Genomic DNA, 22,766 nt, shown 5'->3' with positions numbered 1-22,766 from the left:
TTATTGAAAAAGAAATAGTGAGAGGAATTCCGTTACAGTTTGTGAAAAGAAATAAACATTGAGCTTATTTTCTAACACGTAATTGCTTCGGTTACCGTGATTTGTAGGTTTATAATTTAATTCTATTTAGTGAATGTTTGACATATGTTATGATTAAATGACAGTATGAGTCAATTGAGTCAAATGGCATTCTGTGTAAATACGGTAGAATACGGGGGAGCTAGTAGACTTTAGAAGGGTAAACACACAACAGGTTTTATAATATAGATAGATAAACAAAATGAAAGAAGAAGAAGAAATGTACATGCACGACGAGTACAAAGCTGTCCACATAATAGTTGTCTTCTATTTGCCAGAAGGCGAAACAATTATTATCTCGTTTTGTTTTCAATTAGACAGCTCCACTATGCCTTCTAGGATCTGCTATACTGTCAACGTCACCTTACAAAAATAAAAAAAATCTTAATCCCCCCTTTTGCGTCCTTAATTTGATGCATTTGTCTAATTATATATCGAATCAATATAACCCAATAATCGTATCAGTCAGAAAATCATTTTGGATTCAGTTCGCAAAATGATCTAGGAGTATTATAATTTATAATACAGTAGTTTTGTGTTTTGTAAAAATAATAATGAAATCATTTTAAATTCAATTTCGCAGATGATCTCCTATAATGTAATAATAGGGTTGAAATGACTTAAAATAACGATGTAGTAGCATACTAGCAAGGAGTCAACCATTCTATTGAATTATGATGTTTTTCTTAAAAAAAATGAATTATGATATACTTGATTGGTGAAGAAAAATTTAATAGAGAGAGGATAATTGTAAAGGGTCCATATTGTAAATAGCATATTGTTTTTCGACTATTGGATATCGCCCGACGGATACTCATTTGATGTTTCTTAACTAATGAACGAAGTCATTTTACCCATATAGTAGTTAACATACTAGCGTGATAAAAAATTATTATAATATTAATCATCGGATATTTTTTCAACAATCAAAATATAATATGTTATTTAAAACGGCCAACAATTTGCTGAGGTGGAGGACCCGATTATGGGGCCGTTTGGGTAAATTTAAAAGAAGTGACTTCTTGCTAAAACTAAAAAACTGGAGCAGAAGTGAGAAGTAAATAAGTGAATAATGAGAGAGAAGTTAGGATTCTCAGCTTCTTAAAAGTGCTTCTGCTTCTTTACACAAACGGATAAGAAAAACAGAACCCAGAAGCAGAAGCTGCTTCAAGTATATAAACAGGCCCTATAGAAGCTGCTTCTAGTATACAAACAGGCCCTATATATTTCTCCCTTATGTCCAAATAATTTTTTACAGCTTTATTTTCGAGTTGTCCATACAATTTTTTACATTTCAAAACTTATCGAAAATAGTCGATGAGTCTCACCACTTCCCCACTTTTCTTCTCTTTTCACACTATTTTTACTCCACTATTATCTTTTATGCATTAAAAAATTAATAAGTATCATCACTTCACTCATTTTTATTTATTTTTTTCACTATTTTATACATATTCCTAACATATGTATCCAATTTTATACATATTCTTAGAGCATCTCCAACCATCTAAAACCCTTGTCTAAAAGATGAGTTGGCATACCTAAAATAAAAAGATTTAGCCAACAGCTTCAAAAACTCAACTCCAACCATGACGAGCTGTTGTCTATAAATTTAGCCAACCTCCTATGGATGGCTAAATTTGTCGAACCTCTACAGGTTTGTAAGAAAATCTGTAGGAAGATTGTACATCATTTATTACCATATTGAACTGATATATTCTATTTTAACAATTTAAAATATTAATAACATACTATTTTTAAATTATAGCCAACCAATATAGCCAGTACCATTCTAACAAAATGTCTTACAGGTTCAGCAAATTTTACATAATGTTTTACAGGTCCAATTTAACCAGCGATTATAGCCAACGCCGTTGGAGATGCTCTTAACATATGTATCCAAATCATATGTAAAAAAATGACTGAAACGAGATCGTGAAGCATGGTCCTACCGGTAGGGACAAGCGAAAGAGAATTATTAAGCAAGTTCAAAACATTGTCCACCCAGAAACCAAGATTCATATGTAAAACAAGTTTTTGGCCCCCTTCTTTAAGCCAAATTTTGAGGTCTAGATTATACCAACGTTGCTTCTATGCCAACCTTTTTCGTATATAATACTACTATATTATTATTATATATCATATCTTTATGTTAGTGGCTACAGGTTTTAAGGGATAGAAATAATGGCTACTGCATTCGCAGCAACGTTACTGTATATTCTTGCAGCAATTTTTCTTTGTTGGAGTTCTCGGCCTGTCCAACGATGTAAATTTTTTTAATTAAGTGATTCAACTCTAAATTTAGAAAAAAATAGAAAATTAGAGCACAACAATCTTTTACTGTCTTAATCAAAATATAATAAAATAATGTAGATAAATAGAAGAGAATTGCATTAATAATTATAATAATACATTGGATGAGTTCTCGTGATGAAAAATTGTAAAATGGTAATAAGAGAATTGTAATGATTATCTATACAATAATAATCAAGATGAGTGTTTTATGATGAGTTTTTAGCGAAGATATTAATACGATAATTAGGTTGCGTTCAGTTGAATGAAATGGAATGATAGGAGAATTGAATGAATATATATATATATATATATATATATATATATATATATATATATATATATATATATATATATATATATATAGTTAAGTTCTATGGAGTACATAAAAACATTGGAGTATTGGAGTACAAATGATAATTTTTTAGTTTGATCCTATATAATATCTTTGATTATCCAAATTTTGATATAATCTATCATTTATAAGTTGTCTTGCACATAATTGTCAATTAATCATTAATATCTTTCAACTTTAACAAGTATTAAGATTATTGTTCTGCTTATTAGTTATACTGCAGAATATTGAGCACTATGATTTATAAAAGTAATTATTCTACCATTTGATCATGATGTTTATGTTGCAGAACATAATGTGCAGGTTGTCAAATTTTTACAAATATTATTAGACAAAAAAAATTAAAATTTAGATGACTAGATTACATTTTATCAAACTTTGTACTCCAATACTCCAATTTTTTTTGTACTCCATAGAACTTAACTCAAAGTTCTATGGAGACCGTATTTTTATCAGAGACCTCGGAGACCACGTATATTCTGCAATCAAAACACTGTAAAATACATTATTTTGTAAAATATGTTCTACAAATATCATGTATTCATTAAAATTGTTGATAATGCATGTTTTGCAAGTTGAACAAATGTTCTGCAAATTAAACATATTTCATAGAACAAAACATTTTGTAATGTTCTACATGTAAAACTTATATGATATTCAAGATTTTAAATGTAATAATGATTTCGGAGAACATGATTTGTAAAATTATACGTTTTGCAATGTTTTTATGAAATATTTTACTTGCAGAACATATGTGGTCTCCAAGTCTCCAGAAAAAATGTGGTCTCCATTGAAAGTACATAAAAACATTGGAGTATTGGAGTACAAATCATAATTTTTTTAGTTTGATCCTATATAATATCTTTGATTATCCAAATTTTGATATAATCTATAATTTATAAGTTGTCTTGCACATAATTATCAATTAATCATTAATATTTTTCAACTTTAACAAGTATTAAGATTATTGTTCTGCTTATTAGTTATATTGCAGAACATAGAGTCCTATGATTTATAAAAGTAATTATTCTACCATTTGATCACGATGTTTATGTTGCAGAACATAATGTGCAGGTTGTCAAATATTTACAAATATTATTGGACAAAAAAAATTGAAATTTAGATGACTAAATTACATTTTATCAAACTTTGTACTCCAATACTCCAATTTTTTTTGTACTCCATAGAACTTAACTCTCTCTCTCTCTCTCTATATATATATATATATATATATATATATATATAAAGAGTTTTTGTGGAGAAAAAAAAAATATGAGATAATAATTATAAAATATGAGTGTGTTAAACTTCTCATGAAGAAATGATAGGAAAACATGATAAACAAATGGAATGAACATTCCTTCCATAACATGTGGGTTAGATTGTAATTCAAATAGTTGGAATAGAATGGTCGAATTAATGAGAGTTTTCTAATCACTCGAAATTTATATTATAATTTTCATTTTATTCTTTTCTTATTCCATTCTATACAAGTGAGTACAACTTGTGTACTATGGCAACGTATTTACGAAAAATTAGAACTTCGATATAATTGAGTTATCTTCACATAAATATAATATCACTATAAAAGAAGGTACGAAAACTTGGTTGCGACATATATTTATAAATCAATCTTAAATATTCCAAATTATTTTTCCAAAAATATTTTCAAATAGGTGATATCTCAATTTGAAATGATTATATCCATGTCTATTTAATAACTTAGTATCTGATCAAAAATGACACGTGAAATTTGAGAAACATTTTTCAGATATTTAGTATTTTCCGTATTTATAACACTTTGGGCCGTTTTGTGCAAATACAGTGAGAGAGGTTATTTACATTTTTATTTTAAATTTATTTTGACAGAAAATATAACTTAGAATTTATATTAATTAACTATGAATGCAAGTACATTGTTTTTTTTTCCATTAAAAATAACAGTTTTAATTAGTACTAGAATTCGAATTTAATATTTAAGTAAGACAAAAAGTTTAACATATCAAGGAACAGGAAGAAGACATAAATCCCTGTAAACAAATAAATAATCAAATCGTAACTAGTATCAGTAGTTTTTGTTTTCTGACTGAAATTTTGTGAGCAAACACTCATTTAGAACCCACCACCGCCCCTCTCTGAACTCTCTCTCTCTCTCTCTCTCTCTCTCTCTGATCCACCAGCATGGACAGTACAAGCTTCTTCAAATTCCAACTTTACTCTCCTCTTCAGGTGTGCTATACAATCCTCATCTCTTTATATCTATCATTTCACCACGCCTTTCAATTGTACTCATTTATTACCACACTTCTGGTCAATATGAATTATGGGTCTTGCTTTTCTTGCAGAAAGATTGAAACTTTGTTGGGTTCTTGATATCAAAATGTAATCTTGAAATTACCTGATTGTGTTTTGGATCATTTGTGTACATGGGTTTGTTTTTGTTTCTCTGATCTCTAGTTTGAGTACCAAGTGTTTTAGTTATTTTCTATGTTTTTTTGGATCTAGGTGGTTTGAGTTGTACAACTACTTTGTTGATTTATGTGCTGCATTTCTCTTAGTTTATCTTGAATTGATTGCCTGTTGTTTGGAACTGTGATCTATATGCACATTTGGAAAGTCTACTTGGTCGAGATGTTGCTGATCAAGGGTTTTTTTTGTGTTATCTAGCTATGTACTTTCATGTATTATAAACTTGGCTTCCAGATCTGCTGTGTGTTTGATGGTGTGTTTTGCTAAAAAAGTGTGCCTACTCGTGTGATTTTTCATTACTGACATTATTACGGAACATCACAAGTAATTAGCTAGATATTGAATTATAGAAGTGAATATCTTTAATTACTTAGATCAGAAATTCTCATCTCAATTGACGTCAACACGAATATGAATGAGATCCTTTTCCACGTATCAGGACTTGAGAGGCCAAATTTCTTTGGATTATAATAAATGAAAAGTTCATATGATTTGTTTTTTCTAATTACGGATAGCGACAACATTTGTATTTGCCTCTTCATTTAGATGTACATAACTATTACCTGCTATTCATCAGGTACCGGCATATTCTTGATTCGAGAGTGTTAGCCTCTGAAAGATTTTGTGCTTAGGAGTTTGTCTTTGTGCTGTCGATTCTGCTTACGTCATTGGCTATTTTGGCTCTGAAGTAGCTATATGGGTTCCCGATTTCCCTCGCATCAGTTAAGCAATGGCCTATATGTGTCAGGCCGCCCAGAGCAGCCGCCGAAAGAAAGGACTCCAACTATGAGCTCAACAGCAGTACCTTACACTGGGGGTGATATAAAAAAGTCTGGAGAACTTGGCAAGATGTTTGATATATCATCTATGGATACTAGATCAAGAAAATCTGGACCCATAAATAATGCTCCTTCAAGGACAGGTTCTTTTGGCGGTGCTGCTTCACACTCTAATCCAATGACCACTAACTCTGGTAATCGGATGGGTTCTGGTCCAAACGGCGGTGTTCCTGGTTCTGTTTCCATGAAGAAGACCACTTCTGGTCCACTAAATAAACATGGGGAACCAATAAAAAAGGCATCAGGTCCTCAAGGAGGAGCCAACTCTCGACACAATTCTGGCCCCCTTCCACCAGTTCTTCCTACTACAGGACTCATAACATCTGGGCCTATTACTTCGGGCCCCCTTAATGCATCCGGAGCTCCTCGGAAGGCTTCTGGCCCTTTGGATTATACAGGATCACACAAGCAAAGTAGTGCATCTGTGCTTCAAAACCCAGCTGTTACTAAGCTTGGCCAGGAGCACGAGAATTCCTTCTTCAAAGCCTTCCCGAAGATAATTTTTTGGTCCATCATTTTACTCTTTGTGATGGGATTTATTGCTGGCATTTTTATCTTAGCTGCAGTTGGCAATCCTATTCTTTTTGTTGTTGTTGTTATTTTATTTCTTGTTGTAACCATTGTGTTTGTCTGGAATAGTTGTTGGGGAACAAGAGCTGTCACTGGTTTCGTTGATCGCTATCCAGACTGTGAACTCAGAACTGCAAAGAATGGCCAGTTTGTCAAGGTTTCAGGGGTATGTATTATCTCTGTCTCTCTTAACTTCTTTAATGGTCCGTCAGTAAAAGCTGCAGGCTAAAAGCTCATGGGTAATTACTGCTAGCATTGTCGTTTGCCGGCATAGAATGTGTTTTAATAAATATATAATATAGTTAATAATATTCCTTATATTACTCGACATTATCATTTGCTATATTTAAACATGAATCACTAAAAGCAATATTCAAATCCAGAACTCTATATTATAAAACCTTGTTATACCTATGTGATCAATGCATTCTTAATTTTGTGTCTAGAAGTTATAATAAATACGCAGATTCTGTAATCACTTATTTGACTAGTTGTAGCAATGAACTTTACTAGAAAAACGTTTTATTGATTAAATTACTAATAAAATCCAGCGCCGTCATCATTGATCTACCACCAAAACTGGAACAAAATTTTCTTTTGTACATTGCTTGTGGTTGCTGTACAAATTAGCGATAACTCGTTAATCAAAAGGCTTTGGCAAGTAGAAACTGGAAGTGGGATTAAGCCTTTGTACTGCCTCGAAAATGTCTGTAACCATCATTTTTGTTGTTTGATAGATATACAAATGTCCCTCCCTAGTCAAGAATTTTTTTAATAGGTGCATTTGTTTGATTAAGCTTTACCACTTGCATAGAAATGTTTTTTGAAGGGTTCTTACTGCTGATTGCTTAGATTTACTTTCATTTTTGCAGGTGGTAACATGTGGAAACATTCCTCTAGAATCATCATTCCAGAGAGTTCCTCGCTGTGTCTATACATCTACAAGTTTATATGAATACCGAGGATGGGATTCTAAGGCTGCTAATCCAACACATCGTCGATTTAGTTGGGGTGTCCGATCAGTTGAGGTTAGAAATACTGTTGGCGGCAGCTAGTACTTAATTCTCTTTCCATCTATAATGTTAAATTGCTCAAGTATGTTTAGGTTTTGTACATGGCACATTGGTTTTAGGTTCTTTATATATACTTTCGAGCGTATTCCGAATTTTAACCCAAGTAGGTTATTTTTTCTATAATTGCAGAGGCATGTGGTTGATTTCTACATTTCCGATTTTCAATCTGGGTTAAGGGCATTGGTAAAGGCCGGATCTGGTGCTAAGGTGACTCCTTACGTTGATGAATCAATTGCAGTTGACATCAATCAATCAAACAGGGATATGTCCCCAGAATTTGTGAGGTGGTTAGGGAAGAGAAATCTTTCTGGTGATGATCGAGTAATGCGATTGAAAGAAGGGTAATGGTCTTGTTATCTTCTGCATAATATTACTCTCATTATAAAATAGCAAAAATAATTATGTGAAATCAAAACATACCAAATGCATGCTTGCAATAACTAAATTAAAAAAACTGATGCATGTATCTGAACATGTTCATCAATAATTTGAAAATGTTTTTAAAGATCTACTGATATATATTCAAGCTAGAAATGAATTTTACTCTCTCAACATAACAGGTACATCAAAGAAGGCAGTACTGTAAGTGTAATGGGAGTTGTACAACGAAATGACAATGTACTGATGATTGTACCTCCTCCGGATCCAGTACCTACAGGTTGCCTGTGGTCTAAGTGCACTCTTCCTGCGCACCTTGAAGGAATTGTTATAAGATGTGAGGATTCTTCAAAGATTGATGCTATTCCTGTGTAGCCAGCTATTAATAAAAGAAAAACGTATTGGGTATGTGCTGTTTTGGTGCTTTCGATGCTAAATGGGCTTCTTATGTTGTGGTCCTAAGAGTCCTGCTTCGTCCCTTTAACCAGGTGTATAGTTTTCGTATAATCTTTTCCCTTACCCACATTATATGTTGGGGGGCCTTTTTAAATTTCATTGGTGTGATTATTAGAGAGAGATGTTGATAAAATCGAGGAGTTTACAGTTTGATAGTATTATTTGTAGAAAATGTTTTGAGATAATTTTTGTATCTTGTCTATTCGATTTCAAGTTTGTACCTACAAAGTTGTGATATTGTATCGTTGTTTTCTTAGAACAGAAGTGTTGTCTTTTCGAGCAAAACAATGATGGCTTGAATTGATGGTTCCGTTACAGACTTACAAAGGTTGTTGGATGTAGATAGGATTTGTGCCCCATTTTTTGTCTTGTATTTTACAAGTTTCATTGGAGACGGTGCAGTGTATTTAGATTCATACACCCTGCCACACAAATCCCCCAGCACTTTTACCAACATGAGAGCATCTCCGATGGCCGGCAAAATTGAATCGGTAAGACATAAAATTTGCTTTGCTGAACCTGTTATTCGATGATGTGATTTGATGATATTGATTATATTGGTCGGCTATAATTTAAAAATAGTATGTTATTATTATTTTGATCATTATAAATAGAATATATTAGTTCGATATGATAATAAATGATGTTTATAATTTAAAAATACTCCCTCTGGCCCCACATTTCTTTACGTTACTTTTTGGCACGCTTTTCAACCCTCATTTAAAGTATAGTTCCATAATATATTTTTAAATTTTTTTTGTTCTGAATAAAAATTTGATATATAAACTTTTATTCAAAAAATGAAAATTTTGAAAAAAAAATTATGGAACTATACTTTACGGGAGCCTCAAAATGCGTGCAAACAGTGAACGTAAACTACCTGGAGGGAGCAGTATGTTATTATTATTTAGATCGTTATAAATATAATATATTAGTTCATGATTTGTAATTTTGTTAAAGTTTTCTTGCAAGCCTTCAGAAGTTATTAACCCAATATATTAAGATAAAATCTCAAGATAACATGAAAATTATCGTTTGACTCAAAATTAGAATTTCATTCTTAAAATTTAAATTTTCAATTTTATTCTATCTTATATTATTCGAGTATATGATTATTTGTGTGTAATTTAATTGCTCTCGAGTTGGGCATCTAAAAATTCTTGAAAGTATTTATGATTACGAGTGCGGCACTAGCCCAGAAACCAGCTCAATGCACATTATTACTCGACACAAATAATGTTTAACTATTCACGTACCAATTCTGATCATATATCTTCTGTTCTGGGATGGGAGGAAATGCTGGCTAGTGATTTTAATAGGCCAGTCTGGGATCAGATGCATGTGCCGGGAGAGCAAGGCAGACTGAAAATATAGTACTATTGGCCTGTTTGGGAACCGAGATTTCATTTGAAATTCTGGATTTGATCAAAAAATTTGTTTGAGAATTTGGATTTGGATTTCATTTGAAATCCACACATTCAATGTTTGTATAAATATGAGAATTTGAAATGATAACTCAAATCCCGTTATTTGAAGTCCGTCATTTGAAATGAAATGCATGTTTCCAAACGGCCCCTTAATAGAATTTCAATTTCTGTTTACGTATCATAACTGTAATCGGCAATAAACTTGTCTTAGCTTATGTGTTAATGGGAGCTAAAATCTTCTTCTAAACTTGTTTTTGGAGCAAACATATTCATGCCAAACATTTATGGTAAAGCTTCATGCAGTTCCTTTTATTTTTGTGAGCAGAAAGAGGGAGAAACTTCATCGCTGGCAAAGAAATGTAAGATTGAGGTAAAATAGGGTTGAAAAATAGGGAACCCGCCCAACACGCCCCGAATGGGGCAAATTTGCCCCGCTAATATGGGGGATGGGGTAGTGACGGAGAATATATTTTGCGACGCCAAACTATTGGGTAAATATGGTATTTGTTGATTCCCCGCGGGGATTCCCCGCCCCGCATATATTTAATATATATAAATAATATATTTAATATAATATATTTATTATATTTAATATAATATATTTATTATTTTTAATATTATTATTTTATAATACACAAAACTATAATTTTACAATGTATAACATGTCTTTTTGATTTCTATTATATTTAGTTTCTTACTTTTAATATACATGTCTCGTATATTTTTATTAAATTCTGAAGAAAAAATTCTCGTATATTATAGCAGCGGGGCGGGGCGGGGCGGGGCGGGGCGGGGCGGGGCGGGGCGGGGCGAAATTATATTAAATCCCCAGTGGGGCGGGGATGTGGATTGAAAATAAATCCCCGCGGGGAATGGGGCGGGGACGGGGCAGGAAAAATATATATGGGGCGGGGCTGAGAAATGAATTCCCCGCCCCAAACCCGCCCCATTTTTAACCCTAGGGTAAAAACAAGTAATTTGCAGTCGCGAGGATGCTTGCAAATAGATCATTACTTTGGAAGAATATGTCAATAATCGGTGAGCTATCTGTGTTCTCAATTCTCATTACATTAAAACCCGAGGAAAGTGAAACCATAAGATTATTAACTAATCGGAGAAATGCAGAAACTTTACATCCTGAAAGGAAGAGTGATTATTTCATTATAACTTTAAAGTGTATGCTAAAAAAAAAGGTTTAAGATTCTGCATTTTCGGGAGACAAAACTTGAGTGAGGCCAGCTGAAACTGTATACAAGTTCTAATTTGTCTTGTATCAGGTACTATTTTTGCAGCCAACTATATCAAAAATATGAGAAATGCTCTTAATGTAAAAATCGTGTTTTATCTAGGAAGTGGCAGATCAAGCAAGATTATTAACCTTAATATGTGTATTACTTGTGAAAACCGATTCAGCCACTCACAAAATACCTGTGGGTGGCGAACTGCAATTATCTAAAGTTTGCATACTAAATTGTTTTTGAGCCGGAATCTAGGGGTGCGAATTGCAATAAGCTCTTATCCTAACTTGAATTGTTAATTAAATTGGTGTAGGCTGTAGCCGGTTTTGAAACCGTTAGAGATATTATTGCTGCTTCACACCTGGTAGAAAACATGAAGGGTTAATCATTGATGATCCGCTTACTGAATGTTATAAGAGGTTGGGTTGTTCAATAATTCCTATGGACAATGATTCGGAAGACTACATGATGATTGTGAACAATCTGGAGAAAACTTATGGACCTGTCAAAGTCAGAGATACTGTATGATAGATATGTAGAGATCTCACTTCCTATTTTATGTACGATAGAACGTAAGCCGCTGATCACTTCCTTTTGTTCTGTTTCAGAGTTGCTCTGTCTCAGGCGAGAATATATTTGCTGTTGAAGCGAGTGCTTGCCATCCTTGGAAGAGATGAAGAAGCTGCCAAACAAAGTTTTGCTTTGGTGTGGTAACTACTGGTAAACCGCAGTCATTTACTGATAGACTTTATTGTTTTTTCTGTTCTATGTGGTGAATTCTGATGGTGGTGATGATTTCTGAATTCTGTAATTGACATGGAAGGTACAAGGAGCTCAAAACTTATGCGACACTTGCACAAGAGATTCTTGTAGGCGGTTTGCTGTTCCTGGTTACATGGTGAGGCAGCTCTTTGGTTGCTAATGTTGCACCACATTTTCACCTTGTGTAGTTATCTCAGTTCTACTGATTGAAACATTTGGTGGTGTTATAATTTGGGAAAGCAATTGTATGCAATACGAGCTCGCTGTTGTTTGATTAGGCCAGATGGTTTCTTGGTTGTTGGCTTGTTGCTGTTGCTTCTTTGGGCGAGGATTTTATGGGCCTATTTGTTTCAAGGAAGTAGAAGCAGCTTCTGACTTCTGTTTTTTTTCACTCGTTTGTGTAAATAAGTAAAATTATTTTTAAGAAGCTGAGAATACTAGTTTTTCTCTCACAGCTTCTACTTCTTTTCCAAACACGTTATTAACTTATTTACTTCTTACTTTTAACCCACTTCTGTACTTGAAGTAAGAAGTCACTTTTTTAAGTTTGCCAAAATGGTTTTTTTAAATTTTAATAGAACAGAGGTGACAAGTCACAACTCCACGGGAAATAGCATCCTACAATCCTGCTATATATAGCAGCATCTAACCTAGTGAGGAAGGAATAACTAATCATATCTGGCATAATCAGAAAAAGGTACTTTATTTTAAGTCACCAAATATTTTGAGGAGAATAAGATTGCCGTGAAGGTATGTTATTTAAACTATTCTATACAAATAAAAATCGAGCATCAAAATACCTTTTTAGAGTAGTCTTTGTATTCCTAAATTATTCAAACTAATCTAAATAAATATGCCACTGTGCTTTAAAATGACATTTACTTATTTTTATTATATGAATATAAATTATAATAATTAAAATGACAAGTAAACTCATATTCGAATAAGCGAATTCATTTTTAACCTTATAAGAAGGGATGGACGCGCGGCACTTCGGATCGGGAGTACTATCCCTGTCCCTGATCCCTCGAATTTAATACCCATCCCCAACCACGCGCCGAACCTCGAACGGGGATTCTTTGCCTGATTATGTATTCGCCTAAGATGTTTCTATTGTCTTATCACTTTGATATGTCTGCTTCCTCCCTTTTAGGAGCTTGTTTGTGCATTCTGAGATGACTACTTACAAAGTTAGAGTTGTTAAATGTGGATGACATGCATGTGATAATTTGTTATAGGGATTCAAAATATTAGATTAGTCGTATTCTCATTTTTTAAATTGTCTCCGGACTAAGTATCCATAAGTCTAACTCCAGGAGTTTATTCGTTCCCACATGCCCATATCCATAATTACTTTGTTAGTGAAGTACAATTGATCATTATACTATGAGTCATCTAACTAAAGTTTTTTGGATAGCTGAAGTCCCAACCTATGTCATCGATCCAGATGAAAAGGTTGTGGAATTGGAAGGAGAGGCCATCAATGTTCTTAAAGCTCTTAAATATGTTGGTGGACACTTGAGAAATTTTTTGGTGGATCATAGTGTTCTTCCTTTATTTGAGAAGAATGTAAGTTTACCTTTGTACACTTGTATAGCTTTATAATGTGTTTATGCTTTGAATTACATTTTGCTACTTGACTTGTGAAAACACTAAATTGTGCCTCTATATAAACTTATTCAACAAACTGATAATGCTGACAAGATGATGCTGAACCCGACTACTCAAGCAGGATCTGATGGTAGTGAATACTCTGATCTTTCGGTAAAGCAGGATGCACTTTTTGCTGATCTCGAAAGGAATGAGGACCCTGTATCCTATTTGTCTGGGTGGCCATATAATGGACAAGCGGCTGGACTTCCAAGAATATCTTCTTTGGAGGTTGGACCTATCAATCCTCAGGTTTGTTATACCGCATTTGTCCATTTACCATCTATGAGGGGACCTATCAGGGATTTGGTCTATTGGGGCTGTAGGGGCTGCGCTTTAGAAAAAAACTTTGATCGAAGAAAAATATATTCAACACTAATGTCTTTATGTTTAATGAAGTTCATTAACTCAAGAACCATTGCGCTTCAGTTTCCCCTACTTACAGTATTCTCTCTTTAGAGATTACTGAATAAGGGAGGATTAAGTGGTACCAGGAAGCGCGAGATAGATGCTTTAGCCTTTTTTCTTTTTGTTTCTTTGTAATAAATTGAAATTTTAAACTTGAGTTAACCTGTTTAGTTTTAAATTTTGAACCTGTGCAATTGTGCAATGATGGCTGGCAAAAACTGTGGTGCTGATTAATCTTGATAAATTCCTAGCAGAACTTTGCCATTCTTTCGGTCTGCTTCACAGCAAACCAAAACAAAGGAATAGGTTATCTCCTGTTTTCCAACTGGTACCAAACAAAGGAATCCCCTCGAATTCTACCATTGATAAATCGATAAACATCTTTACACATGCAGAATCCATCTATCTTACAATATCTCCAGTGACCCCCTTGATCGGTAATTTCCACTGTTGATCCATGGTCTCTCCATACCCTCTTTCTCTTTGTTCTGCAAACCCCGACCACCTACGAGGCATTTACAGAAGATCTCTCAAATGCTGAAGGCTACAACCTTTACTCCTCCTTATCTCTATCCCTCTCTACTGCCACCTCACCACATTAATTAAGGATTTAATTACCCTTTATTACCCTAGTACATATGTCACTTTAGTAGAGGGTTTGTATTGAGGCATTGCATATTGATTGCATCAAAAAGAGAATACACAAGCTAAACTATTAGGATGTTTACACACATTCAAGACCAAAAATTAGTTTGTCTGAAAGTGGAACCAAATCACCCGAGCATCCATTAGCCATTACTAATAGATATCCTGGGAAATCTATTTACTGATTCGAGGGTCTCTTTTTTTAGTTTTAAAAGCGCTTCAGATTTTTATCAAAGACTAAACTGTTACATTGTTGAATCTGTTTACAGTTAGTGTTGATTTATATTGTCTGGGAGATTTCCAGTCTGTGCTCTGTTCTCATATGTGTTTCGGACATTCTGGAATATCATCTGTATATTACCCTGAAGTGTGGTGTTTCTGACTGTGACATGTTTCCTCATAAATAGGTAGCACAAACAACGCAAGTTCCTCTCATGTATGCCCATGGCATTATTGGAGTAGATGGATCAAATATCGCATACATCCGTCGGTATAGTGGTGCTATTGTGACTGTGCAAGAAAGCCCAGGTTTACCAGATGAAATAACCATTCAGATTAAGGGGACACCATCAGAGGTTGAGGTTGCTCAGCAACTTATTCAGGTAAGAGGATCATTTACACGTGTTCCTCGGCTAAGGACTTCTGCAAAACCTCTTCGGATTGCGTGAAGTGATCCTTGTAATGCCAGGATGGGGACTCTCTCTTTTCTGAATCTCTCCTCTTCTCCGGACTCTTAGCTCTTAGGAAGAAGATTCTATAAGAAAAAGTCTTGTATGCGCGACATGATACGCCGCATTGAGCGAAATGGCTTTATATTTTTTGACATGCTATCAAATTATATTTAGTTTTCCTATGGACCATTTAAGTCATAGAATTTCAGCTAAAATGTGTTTTATTTATGTTATCGGTGTTAACTATGTCCAAAATCATATATATATATATTATATATGACTGGTTCTCTTTTGAGCGCGACCCTATATATGTATATTATTACATTCTTTCAGGTTTTACTAGGTCCCGGTCATGTGATCTTAGTTGACCATAATATACTCAATATCCTGGTTGTCATCAAATTAAATAATTAAAATTATTGTTATTTGCAAATTGCATCCCTACATTTGGGGTCAAAATCACTTTATATTTTTTCATGAAAATCCTGTCCTGTGCTTGCTTTCTCATACTACAGTTAGATCAATGAATTAGACATGACAATACACAGTTTTCTTGTATTATGATTTCTCCAAGTACATGCTAATGCTAGAACCCATACATGGTATAACTAGGAAGGGAAATAAGTGTTTATAAGATCCTGGCTAATATTTCTTTTTCATTCTGTAGGAATGTGTTAGCAAGCTGGACGAAGATCTCCTCAGGAGCTAACGCAATCAGAACTAGGGGACATGGTAGCTCCAGGATGTAAATGCTGGGATAAGATTTCCTTTTACATATGTTGTTTATATTTACATTTCCTGTTTTCTTTTTGCCCCCTTAGAGTCCTTGCTGGTTGTTCTGTTGTACAATTTAAGTAGATTGTTGGTTTAAGTTTGAGACAGATGATTTATACAATTAAGCTTTTCAAATCTTATTTCTACATTATCTATAAATTAAGCAGGATCTCGAGGAGGCAACATGGCATGCTTAGAGATATTCCTAATTTTGAGATATATAGGACTTGATTTAAATAGCGTTACAATGAAATCTTATCAAATTGTGCCCTTCTAAATTGCTAGCTGATGGGCAGTAAGTGTCCTCAACTATATATATGCCTAGCAAAACTTCAAGAGCGGGGTGAAGGATGAGAAATGAGGGCAGGAAGAGTGGGAGGCTGGGGTTTCAAGAGATTAGGGTTTAGATAGGGGAAGTTGGTAGAAGAGGTATTAGAATCCTATTATATTCTATTAACATATTTAATTAATAATTTTAAATTAATTGTTGTAGCAGTGGATATTTGGGTAAGTTCCATTTTTTAAAGAACTTCAAATTTAAGGACTTATTTTTTAATATTTAATTAAAAAGGATATTTGGGTAAGTTTTTTCAAAATTTAAGAACATTTTTAAGAAACAAATACTCCCTCTTTCCCCCTAGTTGTATACGCGGGGGAGCGGCACACACTTTAATGCTTCTTTAAATATAGTTCTATAGCTTATTTTTAAATTTTTTTTATGTATAAAAATTTAACTATCAATTTTTATTCACTACAACAAAACAGGGTATTACGACGGAAAGTAAGCCTAGCATCCGTCTGAAGTTCCGAATTTACGACGGAATACTTCCGTCGTTTTGCTCAATTAGTAAGTTCGGAAAAATGTCACAATTTGATACATGCGTCGGAAGTATTATTAAGCATCGTTAGTTGTACTTGATGGGACCCACAATTCACTAAAATAATAGTTAAACTTACGACGCACATTAAATCCGTCGTAAGTTCCGAATATTCAAGGAAAAAAACCTTAAAAATAAGTAATAGAATCATATTTTATAGAAGTATTGAAGTGCGTGTCAAATAAGGAAGGTAATATAAAACAACGCTAAAGAGATTTTTCTTTGATATGATTACTGAAACGGTCGAATTTATATTTTCGAGCGACCAAAAACTGTCGAAAATTCGAAAATATAAATTCTACGAGGAACGATCGAAAGATACTGAAATCATTTAAAAGTTTCAAATTCGAAAGTGCAGCAAATTTCCCGTCCGAATATTTTTGACCAGAAATTAGTCCCGAAAGGTATAAGTTTTTGACAAAAATAGCTTCCGAGTCAAAAAGCGATCGAATCAGCCGCTTTTCTTGTGGTGTACTCATAATAGTCTAAAGTGATTGTAGAGCAGAATTAAATTTACACAAAATAGTTCACAAAAAGAATCATATTTAAAAAAAAAATATTTAGTTCGAGCGTAAGGAGAGGTGTGTTCAACTCTAATTAACACTAATCTATGGATTTTAATGGATTGTATTTTATTTTGATTTCAAGCATTTTCTTGATAAAATATGATAGAACTGATTTAGAGTGTTTGGGATTCAAGTACAATGTTTCAAATCTCACAGGATGATCTCTTGAAATATAGTAGGACTTCGAAAACCATAAAATACACAATATAGACCTACAAGATTCATTATTTTAAGATAGGAAAATGCTAGGTTACTCCGAAATTTCTTCCAAAATTTTCTTCACAAATCCTAGTTTGCAATATCTGATTGGTTACACTCAAACTAATAATAATCGGATCGGAGCTCCTATATCCATATAAACCGCCTAATTAAAATCATCCATGTGTCTGCCACGTTATTTGTGAAAATTTTTTGAGATAGAATTTGGGGTAGATAATATATCACTCTTTATGATATCCAAAAAATTCATTGATATCATCATATTTAAATAGATTTTAAATAATTTTAATTAAATATCATAGATTTGCAAATATAATTTAAAATCCTTATTAAATATCAATAGATTTTACTCCCTCCATCACCCTCAATTGTTTACATTGGGGGACGGGGGCTCGGCACGCATTCTAATGCTATCATAAAATATAGTTTGATAAATTATTTTGAACTTTTTGTTCTGAATAAAAATTTACTTTCTAAACTTTTATACAAAAAAGATAAATTTTTAAAAAAAAGTTATGAAACTATGTTTTATATGCGTCTTAAAATACGTGTCGAGCCATTAAAAAAATTGTAAAGAAATGAGAGGCACAGAAGGAGTATAGAGGGAGAATAAGATAAATTAAAATCTAAATTAAATAACCAAAGATTTTGATACGTTTTTTAAAATCTAAATTGAATAACCAAAGATTTTGATACGTTTTTTAAAATCTGAATTGAATAATCAAAGATTTTGATACGTTTTTTAAAATCTAAATTGAATATACCGAAACTTCATAAATGAAAAGAAAATCTTTAAAATCCCAATTGAATATGTCCCGATTCTCCGACTAGATACAGAAATTTCGCCAAAAACCTCAAAAAATTCATTTAAAAGAATAGCGGTCAATATCAAGGAATACCTAAATGCCGCAATTGCCCCTAGACCAATTGCCCAGTTATAAATAACCCCTCACTCTCATATTCTCAACACGCAGCAGCAGCCATCTTGGGGCAAGCATTTTTTACATCGCCGCTTTCTTTTTCGCTATCTTACCAACCCACCACCTTTCATAATCTCTCCCAATCAGTGGCCTCCTCGCACCCCACCGTCACCACCACCGCACCACTCACCGAGCCAGAGCTTGTTACATCTCCACTTACACCCACCGAATCCCCAGCGGCCCAGCCTGAGCAGCCCAAGTGGCCTGGTTGGTCCGGATACATCGTGTACAGAATAATCGTGCCTGCGACGAAAGTTAGCTGCATCATTGGTAGAAAGGGAGAGGCCGTCAAGAAGCTCTGCGCAGAGACTCGTGCTCGTGTCAATGTTCTTCATGGCCCTGTGATCACTTCTGCTCATCGCATCGTGAGTATCTAATTTCTTAGATCTAGGGTTTTACTTTCTCGTTTTGATTTATCTTGTTGTTTATTTTTGTTTATAAGCTTGTGATCTGATGAGAACATGTGATTTGTGTTGTTGAAACTGGTGATATATATGGTGCAAATTACTGATTTCTTAGATCTAGGGTTTGAGATCTAGGGTTTTATTTTGTTGTCGATTTACTTGTTAGTTTATTTTGTTTATAAGCATGTGATCTGATGAGAACCTGTGATTTGTGTTGTTGAAACTGGTGATATGGTGCAAATTACTGATTTCTTAGATCTAGGGTTTTGAGATCAAGGATTTTAGTTTCTTTTCGATTTATCTTGTTTATTTTTGCTTATAAGTTTGTGATCTGATGATGAGAACGTGTGATCTGTGTTGTTGAAACTGGTGATGTGGTGCAAATTAGTGATTAGAATGATAGGGTTTTTATCATAAGGTGCTTCTCGTTTAATTGAAGTGATTGTTGAATTCAGGTGCTGGTTTCTAGTAAAGAAGAAGTAGATGCTGTGTTGTCACCGGCTATGGTTGCGGTTATGAGACTATCCAGACGAATAAATGAATTACCCGAGGGTGATGAAGATGACATTGAAACGTCTCCTGTGTCTTGCTGTGTCCGTTTATTGGTTCCTTCTGGACAAGCATATAGTCTCATTGGTCGACAAGGGTTGACAGTCAAGTCGATGCAGGAGGCTAGTGGCGCCGCAATACAGGTTTTCTCAAGAGGTATATGTTTTGTTTGGAAATTATGTAGAGTATTCAATTCCCTTTAATTGCATAATGTATTATAAGTGATGTGTTGGATTTTATCTTTGGTGATCTTCTAATTAGGTATATGATTTTGGGAGAGATAATCGATATTGTTTTAGTTGGCGAAGATATCTTGAATTGCCATATATTGTGTTGCATAACTATTTATTTGCCTGAGATGTTTAATTTATTGTCTGATTACTTTGATACTTCTGTTTCCTCCGTCCATCATTTATATTAGTAGATGTAGATCCGTGTCTGACCTTTCGCGCCAATTTCTAAGGGCTTCCCTTTAGATTTGCTCACTCTTGCTATATTTGACTGCCATTAATTGGAACCAAAAACTTTAGGCAATGATATATTAATGGTCTGCTCATTTTTTAAGTTGTCTCCGGACTAAGTATCCATAAGCCTAACTCCAGGAATCAATTTGTTTCCACATGCCCATATCCATTATAACTTTGTTCCTGAAGTACAGTTCATCATTTTGCTATGAGTCATCTAACACTAAAGTTCGTGTATAGATGAAGTTCCAGCATGTAATATCGATTCAGATGGCTGGCCCGGATGCAACGTGTACAGATTGATCGTGCCGCTGATGAAAGTGGGCTCCATCATTGGAAAGAAAGGAGAGACCGTCAAGAAGCTGTGTGTTGAGACTGGTGCTCGTGTCAATGTTCTTCCTGGGCTTGTCACTTGTCCTCATCGCGTAGTGAGTGCTTCGTTAATTTTTTCATCTAGGGTTTTCAGTTTGTTCTTGTTTATCTTTATGTGAACCGGTGATTTTGTTGTAGTTGAAACTTGTGATTTTGTGCAAATCAGTGATTATGATTATTTTGTTCTTGATTTTGATTTTGATGTTATTATAATTTTAAGTGATTGTTGAATTCAGGTGGTGATATCTGGTAAGGAGGATCCAGATGCTGCGTTATCGCCCGCTATGGTGGCCGTGATGCGGCTATCTAAGCAGGTAATTGGATTACCCGAGGGTGATGAAGATGATATCAAATCATCAGGAGCCGCTGCTGTGAATTGCTGTGTGCGTTTATTGGTGCCTTCGGGACAAGCCTTTAGCCTGATTGGCAGGCAAGGGGCGAGAATCAGGCCGATGCAGGAGGCGAGTGGCTCTGCAATTCGGGTACTTTCAAGTGGTATGTTTTGTTTTGGCGATTATGTGGGTAGTATTATGCATTTATGTGATGTTTGATATTCTTGGTGATTGACTAATACATGTTATACCATGGAAATTTCGAGTCATGCTTAGCTTTTCGTAAGAAAGATCTTTTCCTCAATTGATATAATGAAATGCAGCGTCACTAAGTTGAAGACAGAGTCGATTTTTTAGCAGGTTAATTAATGGGGTTAGATTGTGTTGCCTGATTATGTATTCGCCTAAGATGTTTCTATTGTCTTATCACTTTGATATGTCTGCTTCCTCCCTTTTAGGAGCTTGTTTGTGCATTCTGAGATGACTACTTACAAAGTTAGAGTTGTTAAATGTGGATGACATGCATGTGATAATTTGTTATAGGGATTCAAAATATTAGATTAGTCGTATTCTCATTTTTTAAATTGTCTCCGGACTAAGTATCCATAAGTCTAACTCCAGGAGTTTATTCGTTCCCACATGCCCATATCCATAATTACTTTGTTAGTGAAGTACAATTGATCATTATACTATGAGTCATCTAACTAAAGTTTTTTGGATAGCTGAAGTCCCAACCTATGTCATCGATCCAGATGAAAAGGTTGTGGAATTGGAAGGAGAAGCCATCAATGTTCTTAAAGCTCTTAAATATGTTGCTGGACACTTGAGAAATTTTTTGGTGGATCACAGTGTTCTTCCTTTATTTGAGAAGAATGTAAGTTTACCTTTGTACACTTGTATAGCTTTATAATGTGTTTATGCTTTGAATTACATTTTGCTACTTGACTTGTGAAAACACTAAATTGTGCCTCTATATAAACTTATTCGACAGACTGATAATGCTGACAAGATGACGCTGAACCCGACTACTCAAGCAGGATCTGATGGTTGTGAATACTCTGATCTTTCGGATTATGAGGATACCGCAGCTACTGGATGTGAAAGGGTCATCCTATGTTTGTTGTTTTCATGTACATCTCCTGTAATATTTTTCTTGTAAGAGTCCTGGTTGTTATATTGAAAAGATAATAAGTCTTAGACAGATGATTATACAATTAGTTTAGGAACCTGGATCGGTTGAGATGAAATGTAGAGATTTAGCTAGGGTACTCTCACTGCCGGTTACCATGTTTGTAATATTTATTATGATAAATATATTAATTTGAATGTTGTACACAATATTTTTTTATTAATTTTTAGATATAAATTTATTTTAAATAATATTTAAGTAATTAATCTATTAGTACCTTATCTTAGCTGATATACAGAGATGGACTTTCATTTATCACACAATATAATCCACATATGATAGATTATGCTACACTTGTTAGTGGAGAGACTTGTTAATTTGTCAAAACCCAATAGATACCATTCATTAACGATTAACTTATACATATAGTTTGACCTATAACGTCAATTGAAATTGATTTCATAAAATCTCTGAGAGATCGTCATTGAGATAAAATGGAATGTTGAAAAACACACATACATATATAATATATTTATACGAGTCGCTACGATTGTTTAGATTATATCGATCTTTATATATAAATTTCACTCCCTTTTCTATGAGAAAAAATAAGTTCTATATATCTATTTATAAAATTACACTTTGCATCCCGTATGTTTCAAACTCGATACAGGTTACACCATTTTTATGGATGAACGTTAAAATTGACTGTTAACATTAGTCAAAGGGAAATAATTGCCTTTTCATTCTACAATCCGGCAATTATTCAAAATCGTTCTAAAGCATTA

At 34.0% G+C, this 22,766-nt stretch overlaps 3 protein-coding genes across 4 annotated transcripts; all 3 read left to right on the top strand.

Moving 5' to 3' along the window:
- Positions 1-4,775: 4,775 nt before the first annotated feature.
- On the top strand, positions 4,776-8,774 carry LOC108219084 (uncharacterized membrane protein At1g16860). 2 transcript variants are annotated; one of them, XM_017392346.2, is made up of 6 exons: positions 4,776-4,954; positions 5,772-6,540; positions 6,673-6,769; positions 7,476-7,631; positions 7,806-8,017; positions 8,237-8,774. In XM_017392346.2, exons 2-6 carry the CDS (start codon positions 5,891-5,893, stop codon positions 8,427-8,429), a joined length of 1,308 nt encoding a protein of 435 aa, XP_017247835.1. In that variant the 5' UTR covers positions 4,776-4,954; positions 5,772-5,890; the 3' UTR covers positions 8,430-8,774. The 2 variants fall into 2 exon arrangements, with proteins under 2 accessions (XP_017247835.1, XP_017247834.1); XM_017392345.2 differs by having other exon boundaries at positions 4,810-4,954; positions 5,772-6,769.
- Positions 8,775-11,616: 2,842 nt separating this feature from the next.
- LOC135152301 (RNA-binding KH domain-containing protein PEPPER-like) lies at positions 11,617-16,020 on the top strand. Its single transcript, XM_064092188.1, has 7 exons — positions 11,617-11,697; positions 11,800-11,885; positions 11,999-12,051; positions 13,355-13,506; positions 13,642-13,839; positions 15,048-15,242; positions 15,979-16,020. The coding sequence occupies exons 1-7, from the start codon at positions 11,617-11,619 to the stop codon at positions 16,018-16,020; spliced, it is 807 nt and encodes a 268-aa protein (XP_063948258.1).
- Positions 16,021-16,040: 20 nt separating this feature from the next.
- LOC135152300 (uncharacterized) lies at positions 16,041-22,008 on the top strand. Its single transcript, XM_064092187.1, has 7 exons — positions 16,041-16,056; positions 18,723-19,093; positions 19,588-19,837; positions 20,386-20,573; positions 20,754-21,012; positions 21,572-21,723; positions 21,841-22,008. Exons 1-7 carry the CDS (start codon positions 16,041-16,043, stop codon positions 22,006-22,008), a joined length of 1,404 nt encoding a protein of 467 aa, XP_063948257.1.
- Positions 22,009-22,766: the final 758 nt, after the last annotated feature.

Source organism: Daucus carota, chromosome 4 (assembly GCF_001625215.2).
Source record: "Daucus carota subsp. sativus chromosome 4, DH1 v3.0, whole genome shotgun sequence".
NCBI classification, from domain to species: Eukaryota; Viridiplantae; Streptophyta; class Magnoliopsida; order Apiales; family Apiaceae; genus Daucus; species Daucus carota.
Note: the sequence above shows the minus strand (reverse complement) of the source record. Positions and strands in the feature narration are given on the sequence as shown.

What these genes read in the sequence shown, in the direction of transcription:
- LOC108219084 (XM_017392345.2), top strand. Translation starts at nt 5,891, where the DNA reads ATGGGTTCCCGATTTCCCTCGCATCAGTTAAGCAATGGCCTATATGTG. An exon ending in AGTTTGTCAAGGTTTCAGGG is followed by an intron (nt 6,770 to 7,475) that starts GTATGTATTATC and finishes TCATTTTTGCAG; the next exon opens with GTGGTAACATGTGGAAACAT. An exon ending in GGGGTGTCCGATCAGTTGAG is followed by an intron (nt 7,632 to 7,805) that starts GTTAGAAATACT and finishes CTATAATTGCAG; the next exon opens with AGGCATGTGGTTGATTTCTA.
- LOC135152301 (XM_064092188.1), top strand. Translation starts at nt 11,617, where the DNA reads ATGGACAATGATTCGGAAGACTACATGATGATTGTGAACAATCTGGAG. An exon ending in CTGTCAAAGTCAGAGATACT is followed by an intron (nt 11,698 to 11,799) that starts GTATGATAGATA and finishes GCTCTGTCTCAG; the next exon opens with GCGAGAATATATTTGCTGTT. An exon ending in TTCCTTTATTTGAGAAGAAT is followed by an intron (nt 13,507 to 13,641) that starts GTAAGTTTACCT and finishes AATGCTGACAAG; the next exon opens with ATGATGCTGAACCCGACTAC.
- LOC135152300 (XM_064092187.1), top strand. An exon ending in TCACTTCTGCTCATCGCATC is followed by an intron (nt 19,094 to 19,587) that starts GTGAGTATCTAA and finishes TGTTGAATTCAG; the next exon opens with GTGCTGGTTTCTAGTAAAGA. An exon ending in AATACAGGTTTTCTCAAGAG is followed by an intron (nt 19,838 to 20,385) that starts GTATATGTTTTG and finishes GTTCGTGTATAG; the next exon opens with ATGAAGTTCCAGCATGTAAT.